Genomic DNA, 20,188 nt, shown 5'->3' on the forward strand with positions numbered 1-20,188 from the left:
TGCACGATGGAGCTCCTGCACATTTCAGTCGAAGTGTTCGTACGCTTCTCAACAACAGATTCGGTGACCAATTCCATGGCCTCCACGCTCTCCTAACCTCAACCCTCTTGACTTTCATTTATGGGGGCATTTGAAAGCTCTTGTCTACGCAACCCCGGTACCAAATGTAGAGACTCTTCGTGTTCGTATTGTGGACGGCTGTGATACAATACGCCATTATCCAGGGACGGAGGGGGGATGCATGAATCCTCGCTAACGGACGACATTTTGAACATTTCCTGTAACAAAGTGTTTGAAGTCACGCTGTTACTTTCTGTTGCTGTGTGTTTCCATTCCATGATTAATGTGATTTGAAGTGAAATAATAAAATGAGCTGTAACATGGAAAGTAAGCGTTTCCGGACACATGTGCACATAACATATTTTCTTTCTTTGTGTGTGAGGAATGTTTCCTAAAAGTTTGGCCGTACCTTTTAGTAACACCCTGTATACATGTCTCTCACACTGTAAAATAAAACCGGAATGAGGTGAAACCTGTTCTTTTTATGCGCATCTAAGACTACATCGAACAACGCAGCACTGAAATTTGCAGGCAAGGCACAGGAATTAATATTTTTCCGTAATTGAGGCCAGTATACAGGAGAGTATTTGAGATGCGTATGATGTCGCGGGGTGTTCCCAATCAGTATTTGATGAATCGACGCTGTTCCTAGCCTCTATTCTCGAAATCCCTTCTCAAAATCTCTTCTCTGACCTACGAGGGCTTGCTGAAAGGTTACTCCGAATTTCTTGTGTAAAAACTCTTAAAAGCTTTTCAAATTAAAAAGAAAACATTATTAACTTTCTACATCTTAATTATTCGTGTCTATATATTTGTTGCCCTCTGCCACCAGAGGGCTTCCCATTGTAGCGTGTAACGTAGCGGTGTGTAACGTAACTATGTCGGTGCGTGAGGAACTCTGTGCTGCAATCGAGTTTCAAATTCGATGAGATCGTCCACACGTGGAGCACCCTTTCCTCCAGCATCGCAGTATCAGACCACATAGGAGCGCTGCTACATCTGCAACAATCCGACGGTTTGGGTTCTCTGTCACCGAAGGTCGTTCATACAGTCCCGACTTGGCCCCATCCGATTTCCGTCTGTTTCCGAAACATAAAGATCACCTTCGAGAACTTCACTTTCATCGTGATGAAGCAGTGCTAGCAGAGGTGAGGTTGCAACTCAATCAATGAAGTCAAACATTCTACAGTGATGGTATCAACAAATTGGTCTCACTTTGGGAGAGATGTGTCCGTCGACATGTTGGCTTGTTGAGAAATAAATGTGTAGACGCGAAGATCAAAGAAGGTGAACGTTAATAACGTACGTCTTATTTAAAAAGCTTTAAGAGTTTTCACATCAAAAATTCGGAGACATTACTTTTCTGCACGCCCTAGTAACTGGTTTAGTATCCCGTTGATTGGGCGATGCAGGCAAGAAGGAAGATGTTAGCAGGTAACCACGATCAGTAGAACAATAACACAGAGAGTACACAATAACGTTTGGCTCTGGATAGCAACTGAAACGGTGTTAAAAAGCAGGCAACTAAAATATCATCTCGATCCGATGGAAGTTTGTCACTAACGCAATAACTGTTATTCGAGGCACTGTCGGCAACCGTAAGAAACACTGCCTTAGACAAAATCTTAACATGTGGCACTGGCGATGTTTTAGCCTCAAACTCGCACTGACAGGCGAGCTGCTGGGTGTCGCCCTTATAAGAACGTCGGGTAGAGGAGCACTACGAAGTTATGCTAGTATCGTGTGCCACACAGGGGCGAGCTCGTGTTAGCAGTGTGGCAGTCCCAGAAAGTGCAGCGGCTGTCACAGGCACGAAACTTAAAGAACACCTTCCAGAACTCCATTTTCGTAGTGATGAAGCAGTGCAAGCAGAGGTGAAGTTGCAACAACTCCATCAATAAAGTCAAGCACTCTACGGTGATTGGCGGCGGCTGAGTTGCAGACGCCTAAGCAGGACGGCAACCCACAGCACTCAGTTTCTTAGGGTGTGGCGGGATCGTCAGGCGCCAGCTAGACGTCACAAATGGAATTTAGGTGGAATAGGCCGATATAACTGGCCGCTCCCCTCTAGAGGCTGGCATCTGTTGGTACTATGGTATCTGTGGGCGGATGGAGATGGAACAAAGTGATAAAAACCGGATATTGCAAGTATTTTAGATATAGAGGGTGAATCACCTAAAATTTCCACCGCAGATATTGCAGAAATGGAAAGTGCTGTTGCTGTGTGGTTTTCACGAAATAGAGTGTTAGTCAGCTGCTCGCATTGTTAGCCAATCAACAAATTGTAATAACTCTTAGAAAGTGTATTTTTTGTGCAAAAATACACCTTTTTTAAATGGAATAATGGCTATTGACATTAGCAAACTAAAAGTAGGTCAGAATAAGAATATGAGTAATGTTTGTTGCAGAATTCTAGTGCGAGTCGGTTACGAGATATCGGACCTTCACAAGTTTCCACACCGATACTTGTACAGTCCCTATGGTAGCACACACTAAACAACGACATAAGTGTATACACCAGTTATGTGAACTCTTAACTAGTAACGAGACAACCGACCATTGCAGTTTGTATTCAAAATGACCACTGGCAGCGGAGATACACAATACACGCTTCCAGTCTGGTATAGAACGACTGCTGCATACATGCTAGAATTCCAGTGGGGATGCTCGAGCAGGCTGCAGTAAAACGTCGTCGCTTATCATCAGGTGTAGTGTTATGTCCTTGATGACGACGTCTTTCAGCTTTACCCACCGAAATAAAAGTGTAGAAGCGTCAAATCAGAGCAACGGGCCAATCAAGACACAAGTCCCCTGCGTCCATTCCAACGATTTGGAATCAGTTCGTGAAGACATGCCGTAGTACTTCGTGCTCTACAGGCTGGGCAGCCGTTGTGTTGGTACCACAGGTTCCTCCTGGTCTGCAGAGGAACGTCTTCTAGCATCCGTGGAAGATGGTCTTTTAGGAGGATGCGTTTAGTGTTAAGCCTATGAATAACGGGCCTATGAGCTGATGATTCACTATCCCACAACCCGCTTTACACACCGTGGGTACAGACGTTCCACCTGTCGGAGCCAACGAAGACTGTCAATAGACCAACAGCGCATGTTTCGGATTTACCTGGCCATGATTGGTAAACGTGGCTTCACTAAACAAGATACGTGACACATCTGTAGTTTCTTGTCGTAATACCGAAGTACAGAAGTTAACACGGTTCTCATAATCGTTTCCATGCAGCTCTAGATAGGAGGAAAAATGTGATAGGGATGGAACCTAAGTCAGTGGAAAATGCGAAGTACACTTGGCTGACTGACGCCACTTCCTCATGCGATTGCGTTTGAGCTAACGTGCGAACCAACTGCATCGAAAGCAAGATCATTAATTTCTTCCTCTTCTGTTGTCACTTGTTTCCTTCTGTTACATTGTCTAGTCGTTACACTACCAATTTCACGTACCTGGTTGGAGAGGTAGATAAGTAACTATTGAGATGATTGATGTCTATTGGGATATCTTGCCGCATATATATTACAAGAACGAACTGCATTCTTCCTACACTCTCCATACACTACGAGAAATTCTGCTTTTCCTGTATTGGTAAATCCCGTAGTTCATTAACGATCTGCTGCATGGACTGTCACACACTAACTGACCAGCAAGTCGTAATGCAAACAAGGATCACCCGAGCACTTTGGAAGCACACATAACAACACCGTAACTAGCAACTACGCAGGTTAAAAGGCACAAACAAGTGTCGGTGTGGAAACATTTCAAAATATGTTATCTCGTTAACGAGTCGCAGTAGAATCCTGCAACAAACACCGTTGACACGAATTTACCCCACTTTTAGTTTGTTGACGTCAAAATCTATTGTTACATTTAAAAATGTGTATGTTTGCACAAAAAATTCTCTTTCTAAGTATTATTACAATCTGTTTATTGACTACCAATATATTGTGGCAAAACCACATAGCAATAGCACTTTCCTTTTCCCCAATACTTGAGGTGTAAGTTTTAGCTGATACACACTGTATAGCGACACTGTGAAGACTGAGCAGGCGTAGTCTAGGCGTGGCTGTTACATTGAAGGACAGCTTGAAGATATTTATTGATTTTATTTATTTGGGCATTTATGGCACATAACAAGGTAGTGGGGGGTCTTTTGGAGAGAATATAGTTAACGGTGAAAGATTGCCTGATATATGTCAAGGGTGTGAACTGAAGATGGTGAATGGCTACCTTCATTAGTAAGATATTCGCGAACTCACTTTACTTCAACATACGCGACAACTTAAGATCACAATAGACTACATTATATTAAGACAAAGATCTTAACTTAGGACTAATGTAAGGGTATAAAGAGGAGCGGACTGTAGCACAGACCAACTGCCGCTAAAGGAGGAAATCTTCCTTAAATATGAAAAAAAGAGAGAACACCCAAAATATGACAACGCCATTGAAGAACGAAAATACAATCTAAAATTCCTCAAGAATGAGTCTGTACAATCCATGTCCAAATTACGTTTTATAGAGAAAATAAGAAAAATAAGGAAGAATAAGTAGGGCTTAGCAGATGTTATGTATGAACAGTTAAAAAAATGTGTTCATGTGGCAACCAATGAAATGCTGGATCTGATCCCTAAATGCAAATAGCACGACAGTCGGTGGCATCAGGAATGGGAGAGCAGGCGTTGGATAAACGAAATGCATAAAGAGCAAATCTTCACAAGTTTCTCAAAAATAATACAGCAAATTTTTTGCTCCTCTCAAGTGCGCAACAATCTTCGACCTTTTCTCATTGTCTAATGCAGCTTAACAAGTAAGTTACATTGACAGAGTCAATATGTAAATCAAGTGTATTTTTTACTGTTACAGAACAGTTAAGTTACAACAGTAGTGCCACGTATGTTTGAAACAATTATAGAACAAATCTTTACGTATTTTTATAAATAATACAATTTAAGTGCTATTTCATTTTGGTGCAAATATCGAATTTTCGTTCGTTATCAGCGATCCGTGTAGAACCTTGACCATCCTTTTACATACAAAAGTCGAGCAATGTTTACGAAGCTTACTTATAGCATTTGGTGCATTTAGAAATAATACTTGAGTGTTACGGATACATTCAGTTTAACTGATGCACCACATTAAAGATCTCACCAAAATACAGAATTTTTAATATGCTCTGTTGCCCTAAAGTGTGACGTCCGCGAATGAATTTGCTATTAATATTGATTATGGAGATGCAGTCTCTAATCTTTTTAGCTGCCTTGGCACCATAATTCCTTTTAGTAAATGTCGCAGCCTTTGTCTTTCTACATCAATATTTATACCTCCAGTAATATACTCTCTTTTAGGATTAAGATAAACCATCATCGACGTGGAAACAGCATTGTGGCACATAATTAAGAGTCCAGAGTTATGTTTTAGGTGTCATTTGTATCTTAACCTTACACAACAGTAGCACTCTTCCAAACTTATATCTTTTTGATAGTTAATACATATATTTTAATTGTGGATACAGTAGTTACACCAGTATTGTCAATATTTTTAAGTATTTTTAATAAATATTTCAGGGCGTGCAGAGTTTTTGAATATGACGCCGATTTACGCATTTGAAGCCTTGCGGATTCTTTTGAACATGGCCCCAATTTGCACAATTCAGGTCGTTCAGATATTTAAGAACTTGGTGACAATTTACGCATCTCAGATCGTTCATGTAATTTTAAACTTGGAGCCTATGTGGCCAGATAATGATTGACTGTTTCGTTAATGCGGTTGAGGATGTGCGGATACTTTTAATCATGGCAAAGATGGTCGGTAATTTTACATATTTTTGATAAATAGTACAGACTTTTAAACGTGGAAATACTGTGACTGAGGCCAATATTGTCGGTATATTTACGTATTTTTCATGCAATGTGAGATCATGCGTATGTATATTATCTTGGTCTTTTGTGCAGTACCACGAAAAGCCTTGATTTTGGTTGAATTTTCATTTGTACAGACATACTACTAATTTATTTGGACAAAAGAGGAAATTAGTAACACTATTGGCAATACACCTGTGAAATCAAGGCAAACTTCAAAAATTTTAAATTCGCGTGACTAGTACTACGATTTTTTCTATCCGAGTAAACAATAAATAAAAGAACCAACTTGAAGTCCTCAAACTTAGGATTTGAAGTTACATGTTTACACAAATAATACTACAAAGAGTTTACAAATCTTAGGCGGAAACATAAGTGACGATGAAAGTCTGAACAACGCCTAGAGGCGTGCTCAGGTAGCCTGATTATTAAGGCGGTTACTCGTTAAAGGCACGAAATTCACATTCACGGACAACTTTCCATGAGTTACTAAATGTTTAAAACTTTCAAGTTATTCAGCCATACTTTTGTATTATCTGTTAACTTGCAGAAGTCCGCTATATCACAAGTTGCAAAACCCACTTCTGCAGAAAATGGTTCGTTTGTATCATTCCACAATCTTTAGCGGGGACCACTTCACCATCTACCTACTGTGTCCTCCTACACCATCTCGAATCCTGTTTAACGTGATCCGCAATTTTTATGGTAATTAAAATCTTAATACTTGCTTATTCGGATTATCAGCCTAAAGTTAGGAACCGTCGTCGTCTACCAATGACTCTTCCATTCGTAAGGGTTGATAGGTTTTGAATTTGTGAAAAATAGCTTTCGGGATCTAAGGCGACTTATTTGCTATAGATCTACCAGCACAACATGTATCATTCAGCAGCGCACAAGGAATCACAACCCACAATGATCGAATCCCCCTCAGACGTGGGCACAGTTGTGAAATAACGCCCCCCGTGACTCGGTAGACATAATCAATTATTTATGTCAAAGGAAAGATATACACTCCTGGAAATTGAAATAAGAACACCGTGAATTCATTGTCCCAGGAAGGGGAAACTTTATTGACACATTCCTGGGGTCAGATACATCACATGATCACACTGACAGAACCACAGGGCAGAAGCGACTCTTATCGCTGAAGACGACACGTCTCCATTCGTCCCTCCATTCACGCCTGTCGCGACACCACTGGAGGCGGGCTGCACGATGTTGGGGCGTGAGCGGAAGACGGCCTAACGGTGTGCGGGACCGTAGCCCAGCTTCATGGAGACGGTTGCGAATGGTCCTCGCCGATACCCCAGGAGCAACAGTGTCCCTCATTTGCTGGGAAGTGGCGGTGCGGTCCCCTACGGCACTGCGTAGGATCCTACGGTCTTGGCGTGCATCCGTGCGTCGCTGCGGTCCGGTCCCAGGTCGACGGGCACGTGCACCTTCCACCAACCACTGGCGACAACATCGATGTACTGTGGAGACCTCACGTCCCACGTGTTGAGCAATTCGGCGGTAGGTCTACCCGGCCTCCCGCATGCCCACTATACGCCAACGCTCAAAGTCCGTCAACTGCACATACGGTTCACTTCCACGCTGTCGCGGCATGCTACCAGTGTAAAGACTGCGATGGAGCTCCGTATGCCACGGCAAACTGGCTGACACTGACGGCGGCGGTGCACAAATGCTGCGCAGCTAGCGCCATTCGACGGCCAACACCGCTGTTCCTGGTGTGTCCGCTGTGTCGTGCGTGTGATCATTGCTTGTACAGACCTCTCGCAGTGTCCGGAGCAAGTATGGTGGGTCTGACACACCGGTGGCAATGTGTTCTTTTTTCCATTTCCAGGAGTGTATTTTGCGTTAACTGCAGCGATCATGTAACACTGATTGAGTGTTACTGCCAAGTTTACTGTGATCTGTTGCTACTGTAAATTACGATGCGTGTCCGATTTTGCGCTCTCTATTGTTCTAGCTCTTTTATGTTAGCCTCTCGAACTAACAGTCAGCTCAAGTGAGCTCTGTTTCTTAATATTGTAATTATTATTTTTGTCTTATGACGAATTATTCATCTCAATTACCGCGATATTATTATTTCCCACAATGATTTGCTCTGCTGATGAGCATTCTAATTTCTAAACAAGAAATATTAAACTTTATTAACGATAGCTAATTTTCGCTTTAAGTTGGCAAATTCCATTGTTTTTTCTTTTCAGAAGATGTCTGCCATGGAACTCGTCAATGTACAAAACAATTTTCCTAAATAATAACCTGAATTGTTGTAAAAAAAGAGGGAGGTTTCCACAAAATTATTTAGTACTTAGATTTCCAGAGTCCCAGATATTCTATATTTCATCATTAGCCGAGCCCACTTCTGGACACTAATAAGAAGAAATACTTTTCTTTGCGAAGTTTTACCCTGCTCTTTAAAAGCTAGCCATAATGCAAACCAAAAACGATGTATTTAACGCTGGATGACTTCTTCCAGAACTTTGCTACAGATACTTCAAAAGGTAAATCTCAAGTCGCTAACTTATAAAAGTTACTATTTACTGTCAATAGAAGTCATCTTAATTATAAAATATTCTCACTATTTGACAAGATTTAACATTGTTTCAAGTAATATAGAAAGTTATATTTTACAGTGAGCAGTGCACTGCACAATCAGGAAGTCGCCACTCCTGTTCTTACGCTGTGGAGGAGCGGACTCCTCCTCGCAAGACATATCTCCCCAAAATACTTTTCGTTTTCCAACCGCAGCGTCAGAGACATCTTTAAAACCTCTGCCGAGTACGATGGCTAGAACCAACCGCCATTGAGCTTGTGTGGGATGTCACAGGACTGTTTTATTCCAGTCTATAATTTTTAAGTACTGTAAAACTTCGTTACTCCAGCATAGTCATTAGGCGGAAATTATTTTCCCGGCATTACGTGTTTTAGTCCTCAGTAAGAAAATTGGTTTACTGCAGCCCTACGCAGTAGTATACTCTGTGAAAATTTGTTCATCATTGCGAGACTATTGGAAAATAAATCTATTTTAACTTGCTTTTTTGTTCAAGGTTTGCTCTCCCGTTGTAAATCCACCCATCCCACTCCCTTTAACTTCTCTCCATTTCTAACTTAAATATTACTTTACGTCACTGATGTAAACGCAGATGCGACCTATGATCTTAGTTTCTGTTCGATCTGATTCAGTACTTCTACATCTACATCTGCATACAAACTCGTACTCCACAAGCACCGTATGGTGGTACCACTACTAGTCATTTGTTTTCCTGTTCCACTCGCAAATAGAGCCACGGAAAAACGATTGTCATTATTCCTCGGTAGGAGCCATAATCTCTCTAACCTTGTCTTCGTGGTCCTTGCGCGAAATATACGTTGGCGGCAGTAGAACCGTTCTGCAGTAAGCCTCAATTGCTGGTTCTCTAAATTTTCTCAACCGTGTTCCTCGTAAATAACATCGCCTTCCCTCCAAAGATTCCCATTCAGTTTCCAAAGCATCTCCACAATTCTTGAATGTTGTTCGAATCTATTGGTAACAAATCTAATAGCCCGCCGCTGAACTGCTTCCAAGTCTTCCTTTAGTCCGACCTGGTGCGGGTGGCAAACACTCGAACAGTACATAACAACGTGTGGCACTAGGAACCTACATGCGGTCTCCTTTAATAATGAACCATACTTTCCTAAAATTATACCAATTAATCGATCTCGATCATTTGCCTTCCCTACTACAACCTTTACATGCTCTTCCATTACCCAACTTACCCACATAAAATTCGGATTCTTCTATAACACCGGACCTCAAAATACTGTTGTTCTTGTCTGAGCTCACGTTTCACTACACTCCAGACAAACACTTTCAAGCTTACTGCCATTTAGATTAAATCTACGAGGTGCATTCAAGTTCTAAGGCCTCCGATTTTTTTTCTAATTAACTACTCACCTGAAATCGATGAAACTGGCGGTACTTCTCGATGTAATCGCCCTGCAGACGTACACATTTTTCACAACGCTGACGCCATGATTCCATGGCAGCGGCGAAGGCTTCTTTAGGAGCTGGTTTTGACCACAGGAAAATCGCTGAGGCAATAGCAGCACGGCTGGTGAATGTGCGGCCACGGAGAGTGTCTTTCATTGTTGGAAAAAGCCAAAAGTCACTAGGAGTCAGGTCAGGTGAGTAGGGAGCATGAGGAATCACTTCAAAGTTTTTATCACGAAGAAACTGTTGCGTAACGTTAGCTCGATGTGCGGGTGCGTTGTCTTGGTGAAATAGCACACACGCAGCCCTTCCCGGAGGTTTTTGTTGCAGTGCAGGAAGGAATTTGTTCTTCAAAACATTTTAGTAGGATGCACCTGTTACCGTAGTGCCCTTTGGAAACCAATGGGTAAGGATTACGTCCTCGCTATCCCAGAACATGGACACCATCATTTTTTCATCACTGGCGGTTACCCGAAATTTTTTTGGTGTGCTTCCACTGAGCTGAATGGCGCTTTGTTTCTGGATTAAAAAATGGCATCCACGTCTCATCCATTGTCACAACCGACGAAAAGAAAGTCCCATTCATGCTGTCGTTGAGCGTCAACGTTGCTTGGCAACATGCTACACTGGCAGCCATGTGGTCGTCCGTCAGCATTCGTGGCACCCACCTGGATGACACTTTTCGCATTTTCAGGTCGTCATGCAGGATTGTGTGCACAGAACCCACAGAAATGCCAAATCTGGAGCCGAACTGTCCAACAGTCATTCGGCGATCCCCCAAAACAATTCTCTCCACTTTCTCGATCATGTAGTCAGACCGGTCTGTGCGAACCCGAGGTTGTTTCGGTTTGTTGTCACACGATGTTCTGCCTTCATTAAACTGTCGCACCCACGAACACACTTTCGACACATCCATAACTCCAAATCACCACATGTCTCCTTCAACTGTCGATGAATTTCAATTGGTTTCACGCCACGCAAATTCAGAAAACGAATGATTGCACGCTGTTCAAGTAAGGAAAACGTCGCAATTTTAAGTATTTAAAACAGTTCTCATTCTCGCTGCTGGCGGTAAAATTCCATCTGCCGTACGGTGTTGCCATCTCTGGGACGTATTGACAATGAACGCGGCCTCATTTTAAAACAATGCGCATGTTTCTACCTCTTTCCAGTCCAGAGAAAAAAATCGGAGGCCTTAGAACTTGAATGCACCTCGTAATGTTAGCAAATTTATACAGAGTTTCCCAGAAATTTTTCGACAACCGACGAGAGGTTGCAGAGGGTGTCATGAAGAACAAATCGAGGATAGGAACCCGTGTCTGGGAACGTCATGTAACGACGCTACAGAGCGTCGAAGTTACAGGCGTCGGCGCCTACCAGTAGACAACTCCTTCGGCACCAAACGTGACTTTTTACGCTGACGGAACATAGACGCAATGTTTTTTGTTACTCAGTGATGGCGACTGATTGCTCCTGACGAGTGGAGAAGATGGTGCTAGCTGTTGCTTGGGAAGGTTTTGTCTCCTATGAATGTGGTGCTCGGTTGCTTCGGTGGATGACAGTTACGGACACGGGTTTCTATCTGCAATTTATTTATCTCCTGGCCCTCTAAAATCTCTTATGTTTTTCGGTGTTTAGGAGGAAAATAAACTGCAGGTGGAAACATGGGTCCGAAACAGTCATCCACTGAGGCAACATAGGGTCGCATTCATAGGAGACACAGCCTGTCTAAGCAGCACCTCCACTGGCGATTATGGCAACAGATGAGATCACTGAATAATAAAAACATCACGAGATGTTCCGCCTACTGCCCGTCAGCGAACAAAGACGCGTTCGGTGCCGAAAGGGTGGCATAGTCGTAGGTGCCATCGCCTGCAATCTCTGTAGCGTCATCGGATGACGTTTCCAGAAACGGATTCCTATCCTCAATATGTTCCTCAAGACACCGATTACAAACCCTCGAAATCTGTCGCAACATTTCTGGGACTCTATGTAATTTTCCAAAACCGTTTTCTGCGCGGTCTCCTTTAAGGTTCCACCAGACTTTCCTAGAACTCTCCCAAATAAATCTTAGTCGAGCACACACCATCCCTACACCTCGCCTTGTGTGTTCATTCCATTAATGTCGCTTCACGACTTTTTTGTATTTTGAGTCCCACTCTTCTGATTGGTTTGATGCGGCCCGGCACGAATTTCTCAATCTTTTCTTCTCAGAGTAGCCGGCCGCAGTGACCGTGCGGTTCTGAGCGCTACAGTCTGGAACCGAGCGACCGCTACGGTCGTAGGTTCGAATCCTGCCTCGGGCATGGATGTGTGTGATGTCCTTAGGTTAGTTAGGTTTAATTAGTTCTAAGTTCTAGGGGACTGATGACCTCAGAAGTGAAGTCGCATAGTGCTCAGAGCCATTTGAACCATTTTTCTTCTCAGAGTAGCAATTGCAATCTACGTCCTCAATTATCTGCTTGATGTTCTCCAATCTCTAATTTCATCTACGTTTTTAGCCTCTACAGATCCCTCTACTACCATGGAAATTATTACTTCACGTCTGAACAGACATCTTATCAACCTGTCCCTTCACAACTGTACGTCTGGATATTTAAATCGACGTATCTGAGTCAAGCAGCATACCATTAACTGCATCTCAGAACATTGCAGAGACGGTCCTCTAGCCCATCCGCATTAACTTACAGTTATCCACATTCAAACCACGCTGTCTTTCATCATACCAAGAAGAAATCATCCTAAATCTCTGTAGGGTCATTCAACGACGCCACTTTCCCGAAGACAGTCTTTGATGACTTCCCATCCTACCCAATGTTTCGTCAGGAGCGATCATACCACACTTCACTGGGACATTCAAACATAGGCTTTGTCCCTAATGAGGATAAGGTTTCGAGATCGAAACACTGGTTTGTATTACTTGATAAGTCTTCGAGTAAGTCACTTATCTGAGGACCTAGTCCATATGCATGGATTCTTGTTAACAGTCTACAGTGCGGCACAGTTTCGAGACGAAGATTCGTATATTGTATGCAACTGAAGATTTAGAAGAACTGCACAATACGGCCCTGAAACAAAAACTTGTCTCTGTAAAGACTGATGTGGAAATGAACATCAGGAAACAAAAATACTACACTATGTGATCAAAAGTATCCGGACGTCCCCAAAAACATACGTTTTTCAAATTAGTGCATTGAGCTGCCACCTACTGCCAGGTACTTCATATCCATTAGACATCGTGAAGGGCCAGAAGAAGGCGCTCCGCGAAACTCACGGACTTCGAACGTGATCAGGTGAATTGGTGTCACTTGGGTCATACGTCTGTACGCGAGGTTTCCACACTCCTAAAAATTCCTAGAGCCACTGTTTCCGATGTGATAGTAAGGTGGAAATGTGAAGGGACACGTTCAGCGCAAAAGCGTACAGGCCGACCTCGTCTGTTGTCTGACAGAAACCGCCGACAGTTGAAGAGGGTCGTAATGTGTAATAGGCAGACATCTATCGAGACCATGACACAGGAATTCCAAGCTGCATCAGGATCCACTGCAAGTACTATGACACTTAGGCAGGAGGTGAGAAAACGGATTTCATGGTCGAGCGACTGCTCATAAGCCACACATCACGCCGGTAAATGCCAAACGCTACCACGCTTGGTATAAGGAGCGTAAACATTGAACGACTGAACAGTGGAAAAACGTTGTGTGGAGTGACGAATCATGGTATACAATGTGGCGATCCAATGGCAGGGTGTGGTTATGACGAATGTCCGGCAAACGTCATCTACCAGCGTGTGTTATGTCAACAGAAATATTCGGAGGTTGTGGTGTTATGGTGTATTCGTGTTTTTCATGCACCCTTGTTATTTTGTGCTGCACTACCACAGCACAGGCCTATATAGATGTCTTAAGAACATTCTTGCTTCCCACTGTTGAAGAACAATTCGGGGATGGCGATTGAATCTTTCAACACGATAGAGCATCTGTTCATAATGCTTGGCCTGTGGCGGAGTGGTTACACGTCAATAACATCCCTGTAATGGAATGGCCTGCACAGAGTCCTGACCTGAATTCTACAGAACACCTCTGGGATGTTTTGGAACGCCGACTTCGTACCAGGCTTCACCTACGGACATAGATGTCTCTCCTCAGTGCAAAACTCCATGAAGAATGGTCTGCCATTTCCCAAGAACCCTTGCAGCATCTGATTGAGAGTATGCCTGCGAGAGTGGAAGCTGTCATCAAGGCTAAGGGTGGGCCAACACTATATTGAATTCCAGAATTACCGATGGAGAGCGCCAAGAACTTGTAAGTCATTTTCATCCAGGTGTTCGGATACTTTTGATCACATAGTGTATGCCGAGGCGACGAATCACTTATAGTCGGAAACCAGTCTACAGAAACTCTCATAAACACATGTCTCTTGGCCACAAGATTAAACTAGGGATAAACAATCAAAATGCACGATAGATTTGAGCTGGGCAGCGTTCTGGATCTAAGATGTTCCTTACCAAGAAGGATTTTCTAAATAACCCGAAAGGTGAGGTCTGTAACATGAGCATACTAAGATCTGAAAACTATGACTATGGCAGGTGTTCGTAAACAACAGGGCACACAACGAGCCATGGGGCGACAGATGCTAGGAGTCAGCCTCAGGGATGAGATTCGATCGGAGTGCATTAGAAGGCGAACGAAGATAACACACGTTCTGTAGGGTATTGCAAGACTTAAGTGGCAACGGGATGGACGCACAGATCGACAAGATTAGAGTACGTGGACCCCTAGAATTGTTCACGGGAGACCATCAGACCGTGAGAGGTATTCGAAAACCACAAAAGAGATGGTCTGCTGATGTGAAGCTGGTGGCTCAAACACGACGGTACCAGGTGGCTCAAAAGCGAAGACAATGGAAACATATGGAGGAGGCCTATAATCGGCAATGAAATTGAGATAGGCTGAAGAAGAAGATCTGAACAAGACTGGAGTGTTAGAGTTGCACCAGAAATATCCTGAGAAATAATTAACTGTAAAGGATCAAAGGATTCTGGCATCCGAGGAACTGCTTGTGAATTGCAGATAACAAGCGAAGGAAGCCGTTGTGCTCGCGCTGTGGTCAGAGGTCAGTTTCTTTGCGTAACCGCGAGCGAGTGGACTCAGCCGTAGTAGTGTGACGTCACGGAAAATGACAGCGACGAGGCGAATGTGACAGTGTGCAGCCGCGGCACAGATAACGCGGGACTTTGTCCCAGGATGAGGGTTGCCTCCGTCCAGCGTTTGGCGCGCAACCGCGATACGAAGCAGAGCAGGGCAGTGTCTGTTAATTTCTGCAAGCGCCGTTATAGCCCAGTGAACAAACGAAAATTCGGGGAAAAAGTTCGTGTAGTCGCAATTTCTTGTGCAGTTGTAGGAGGGAGTGCCATGAACGACATACAGGAAATCCTGACCGGTGAAGTGTGAGCTGAGAGTGGAGGGGTGGGGGTATCTTTTAAATGTCACTTTTTTATGTTTTTCAAGAATAGCTCAAAAACCGCAGCTTTTTCCAGTAAAAAGATTAAACTACATTTCATTTCCTACAAAAAAAAGGTCCTGTTAATGTTTCCTCGAGCTCCGTGATAATGTTCGAGAAGATAGCTGTTGCCATAAATGTAAATGCAGCATCTTAAGGAAACTGATACCATAACCCATGCGAAATCATGCCATCCCAGACGGTACAAGCAAGCCTATTTTTCATTTAGTTTTCCTTAGTATGTTGCGACTGCCTATAGCACAGGACGAGATCGATTGTAAAATTGAGAACTTGAAGAAATATAGACCGGTAAGTCGACGATATTCTACACCCCGTTTTGTTTCTCTTCATGGCAAGCCATCCTGAATTTACATTTCAGCAAGATAATGCCCTTCCACACACGGCGAGAGTTTCTACCGCTTGTCGTCGAGCTTGCCAAATACTGCCTTGGTCAGCAATGTCGCCAGATCTTTTCCCAGTTGAGAACGTTTGGAACATTATGGGCAGGGCTTTCCAACCAGCTCTGGCTTTTTACGATCTAGCGCTCCAGTTGTACAGAATAAGGCACGATATCCCTCAGAAGTACATCCAACAACTCTACTAATCAATGCCAAGCTGAATAAATTCTTGCGCAAGGAACATACCTAGACCAACACGTTATTGACTTCCTCATATTGTGAAACTGTTTCTCCTGAATAAATCGTCTAAATTTTCTGAAATTGTAATCATTTCTTTGTCTGAACATGTACATCACACCTACCGATTTCCATCCCATTCGGATAACTCCTTCCTGGTGCGTCTTTTTTTTTTGTCATAGGGTGCATTTTTCAAGACCTCTTCCATTTTGTTTTGTCAAAATGAAGAAAATATGTGTACTTGATTCTGTAAGCAACTCGAAGTGGTGTGAAAAATGTGGACCGAATGCGTGTCTAAAACAACAAGTAGCAAAATAAGTCAATATTATAATTAACTAGATTCCTTACATGGAGCCGAATTCCATTATCTTACTTACGAGAAATTTTAGTTCTACTGACCATAGACGAAAGCTTCAGAAACATTTGAAGTATACAGTGCATCATCCCAAGCGGTAGGAGCTTTTTAGTTTCGCTGAGTCCATTCATGGTCCATACAAGCACAAGTGTGTGATATAGTAGTCGTGCTCTATTAAACCTTAGGTTAATCTCTTTTAGAGTAAAAATATAGCCACTTGCTTCGGATTCCACGTTAAACTGTAGGTCCCCTTTCCCCGGTAGAATTACTGGCATAGGTTAGGGACATGCAAGTCACCGAATTGGATTGCAGGCCGTTCAGGCACCTAAATTATTATTATATCCTCTCCTCTCACTGTATAAGTAATTTTTTTGAAACATTTCGTAATGTATGTCGTTTCCTAGTCCGAAGAAGAGCCGTACGGCTTCTGCAGGCAAAACTGAGAGACATTGCTAAAGAAACAGAACAAAAACAACCTCAGTATGTACAGTAACTGGTTTAAATCAATTAGTTGTTCATCCGACAATGCCATCCGACCTTATTATTTCATGAATAGTATAGCATCTCTTTCCATCACCTCTTTCAATTATACAAGTAACTGTTTCAATACATTTCATTATGTATGTCGTTTCTTTGAGGAACATCGTGCATCTGCTACCAGAAAAATTGAGAAGCATTGTCAGAGAGAACAGAACACAATCTCAGACTATACAGTAACTAGCTTAAAGATAAGCAGCTAAACTTAAAGGAAGATAAAGATGAGAATGAAATTTTTAGGCCAGGTGCTCCGACACTTAATCTGTTGTGTGTAAATTTTGACTTTAAAGTCTAATTCGGGACCATCTCACAGACTCTGTATGTATTAACTACCGACGGTCACAAACGTGAGTTAACCTGGAGTATAAGTGAGTGAGAACGTGTCGTTAGACTCGTACCATTAGTTTTCCATAGCCATGTAACATGCTGCATAGTGTTATGAGGTAGCTCTTCTGGGACAGAAAGATGAATAAAACAGAACAAAGCCGTAAGGTGTTTGCAGACATCTAGAAAACAGTGTATGCTTCGGGCCTCTTTTCGGAAACTAAATACTATGACAGTTTCCTCATTATTTATACTCAGTTACCTATTATACGAAAGAGAAAATCAGCACAGCTACAAAGTAATACACGTCACAATCGTATCATTGAGGATTTAATAAAACTCAAACACAGCTTCGAATTAAACGTTACAATTCGTTACGTTCCCATGCATAGATTGTGCCATAAACGATTTTCAAGAATGTAATACAAAACTGATTTTAAAAAAGCGGTAAGCTGCGAACCAGGATTTCCAAGACTTTCGAAAATGATTTAATTTTGAGTTTGAAGTCAGATAAAAATTGACAAAAATAATTTTGTCGTATGGTATAATTAAAAATTAACCATTTTCAATTTTTTTCCTGTGGTTGCAGCGTGAAAATTTGCTTCTTGGGAAATTCCATAATTCTACGTCAATTGTAACTACCTGTCGGTTTTGGTGTCTGAGTCTGCGATCATCGAAATATGTGAGATAAATGGCCGTATCTTTTGATTGCTTTGATGTAGAATATTCATTTTCTTACATCGCCAAGGGATCGTAGGTATTAACATAAGACACAAATTTCAATTTCATCCATCAACCCGTTTCCGAGAAAAAGGATTTTGAATAGTCGGACAGACAGACCTCTAAGAGTTACGTTGTTACCCGCGGCACTGTGTACTGTTTACTTTGTGCAAACTTTGAAGAGATCCGTACCGATTGCTTTTATAGTGCTCCAAGATGAAAGAATAAATGTAATTACCTGCTGCAAGGAAGCCGTTGGCGAGCGCATGCGCCATCTTCCCGGCGCCCAAGAACCCGAGCCGCAGCATGCTGACCACTGGCTGTTACTGCCCCGGCCACTGCCTGCTGGCTACTGCTGGCGCTCTGCAGATAGACCGCTATCGCGCACTGCCGCAGCCACAGGCGTCGGCCGCGTCTGTCGCAACTAAACATTTTGTTTACTTCATATTCGTAGTGACCTACACTAACATGACGTTCACAAGTTTCAAGGACGGTGGTTTCCTCGAAGAGACGGATATTTCTATGACTTTCCTATTCGTCACGTTTCGGCGAAGTGGTTCATTGATGTTTCGCGCCTTTCAGAGGAATCCACTCGACTAGAAGCCCGGAAGTGTCTAAACGCAGTCAAATACACAGATGATTAGTTTTAAAGAAATCTATAGTGGCTTTCAAAACATGAAATATTTCTAAAATAGAAATAAAGAGTGTTCAATACTTTAAGAGGTGGTAGTACTCATCGAAACAAGAAAAATAAGTTCAATAAACATGGGTCCGAAAACGTGTACTTTCCGAGATAAACGTGTGTTTATACGAACGGCTGCTCGACACTTGGTTGCGGTAATTAATAACACAGTCGTTGCGCTGGCGCTCCGTTAAATGTGTCGGCAGGTTATTGTGTTGTCTTACTCACAGTACTCTACCTACCATTAGATGATCTGCTGTCATTTGCGTGGTCCGAGTCATGTTGCAGGCTACGCCAGTTTTCGTCGTGTTTGTGTGCCTTATTATACAGCACTGTCAACCTTGTTGTTGTTAGCAGAGGACGCCTACTACTCGACAAATGAAATGGCGGATATGATCAGTCTGCTATTATTTAACAGATGGACATAGTCTGCTAGGCCATGCCTTCTATGTTAAAAAATATCTCTGATAAGCTGTTCGGCAGACTTGTCCAGCGTCTGAGGGACGTAGGTACCACTACACCTCGGAAACTGACAGACGAAGGCCCCTCACAGTTCCTACGTCTGACGTGGAGGAACGTGTGCTACATACAGTGGAAGAAACCCCTGGGATCAGTGTGCGACGATTACCAGCAGCAGAAGGCGTGTCTCACTCTCTTATTTCGGGGCAATTTATGAACAATTGCTCCACCAGTATCATCTACAGCGCCTTCAGGCCCTAAGGTTACAGGATCATCGTGGCAGACGGCGGATCTGTTAACGGCCATTGAGCGGATCCACTGTTCACATCCAAGATTTTATTTACTGATGAGGCAGAGTTCACAAGAGATGGTGTTGTGAAGTTCCATAACCAGCATATGTGGGCAGACGTAAATCCTCAATCAATTCAGGAAAGAGGGCATCAACGCAGACACTCAACGCATGGGCAGGCGTACTTGGCGATAGATTATTAGGCCATACGTGCTATCACAAAGGTTATTTGGGGCAAATTATCCGGACTTCCTCATTAATGTATCGCCTACTTTGCTGGAGGCTGTGCCATTGCAACAACAAATACAAATATAGTTCATGCATGATTGAACACCAGCACATTTTCGTCACAAAGTGCGTGAACATCTAACGCAGACATTTTAGGAGCACTGGATTGGTCGAGGGGGTGGGGGTGGGGGTGGGGGGACGACGACGACGACACGCCTTGGCCTGCTCGTTCCCCAGAGCTCAATCCCCTAGAATTTTGGTTATGGGGACACCTGAAAGAATTGATCTGCGCTATGCCAGGGTCGGGTCGGGTCTTGAATGCGTGCCAGCAGGTACAGTAACAATCGGGTACACATGAAAGGGTGCGTCATTCCTTACACCGAAGGGCAGAGGGCTGCATTGTCATGAATGGACGCCACGTTGAACACCTGTGCACACTTGTTTATTGCAGGATGTATGCTTTTCTGCACCCACGTTTATTGGACTTATTTTTCTTGTTTGGATAAGTACTACCACTAATAGAAGTATTCAACAGTTTTCTTTGAACACCGTGTAT

The 20,188-nt window shown here is 43.0% G+C and overlaps 1 protein-coding gene across 4 annotated transcripts in view; it reads right to left on the reverse strand.

Annotated features, from left to right (window-relative positions):
* LOC126267473 (pyrroline-5-carboxylate reductase 3) overlaps window positions 1-18,361 on the reverse strand; it is a 168,014-nt gene extending 149,653 nt beyond the window's left edge. Inside the window, exon 1 of one of the 4 annotated variants that reach the window (XM_049972753.1) lies at window positions 18,213-18,360. In XM_049972753.1, the coding sequence (XP_049828710.1) occupies window positions 18,213-18,282 (70 nt within the window). In that variant the 5' untranslated portion in view covers window positions 18,283-18,360. Of the gene's footprint in view, window positions 1-18,212 lie in introns of all 4 variants that reach the window. The other 3 variants (XM_049972750.1, XM_049972752.1, XM_049972754.1) reach the window with 3 other exon arrangements.
* Window positions 18,362-20,188: the final 1,827 nt, after the last annotated feature.

Source organism: Schistocerca gregaria, chromosome 4 (assembly GCF_023897955.1).
Source record: "Schistocerca gregaria isolate iqSchGreg1 chromosome 4, iqSchGreg1.2, whole genome shotgun sequence".
Taxonomy (NCBI): domain Eukaryota; kingdom Metazoa; phylum Arthropoda; class Insecta; order Orthoptera; family Acrididae; genus Schistocerca; species Schistocerca gregaria.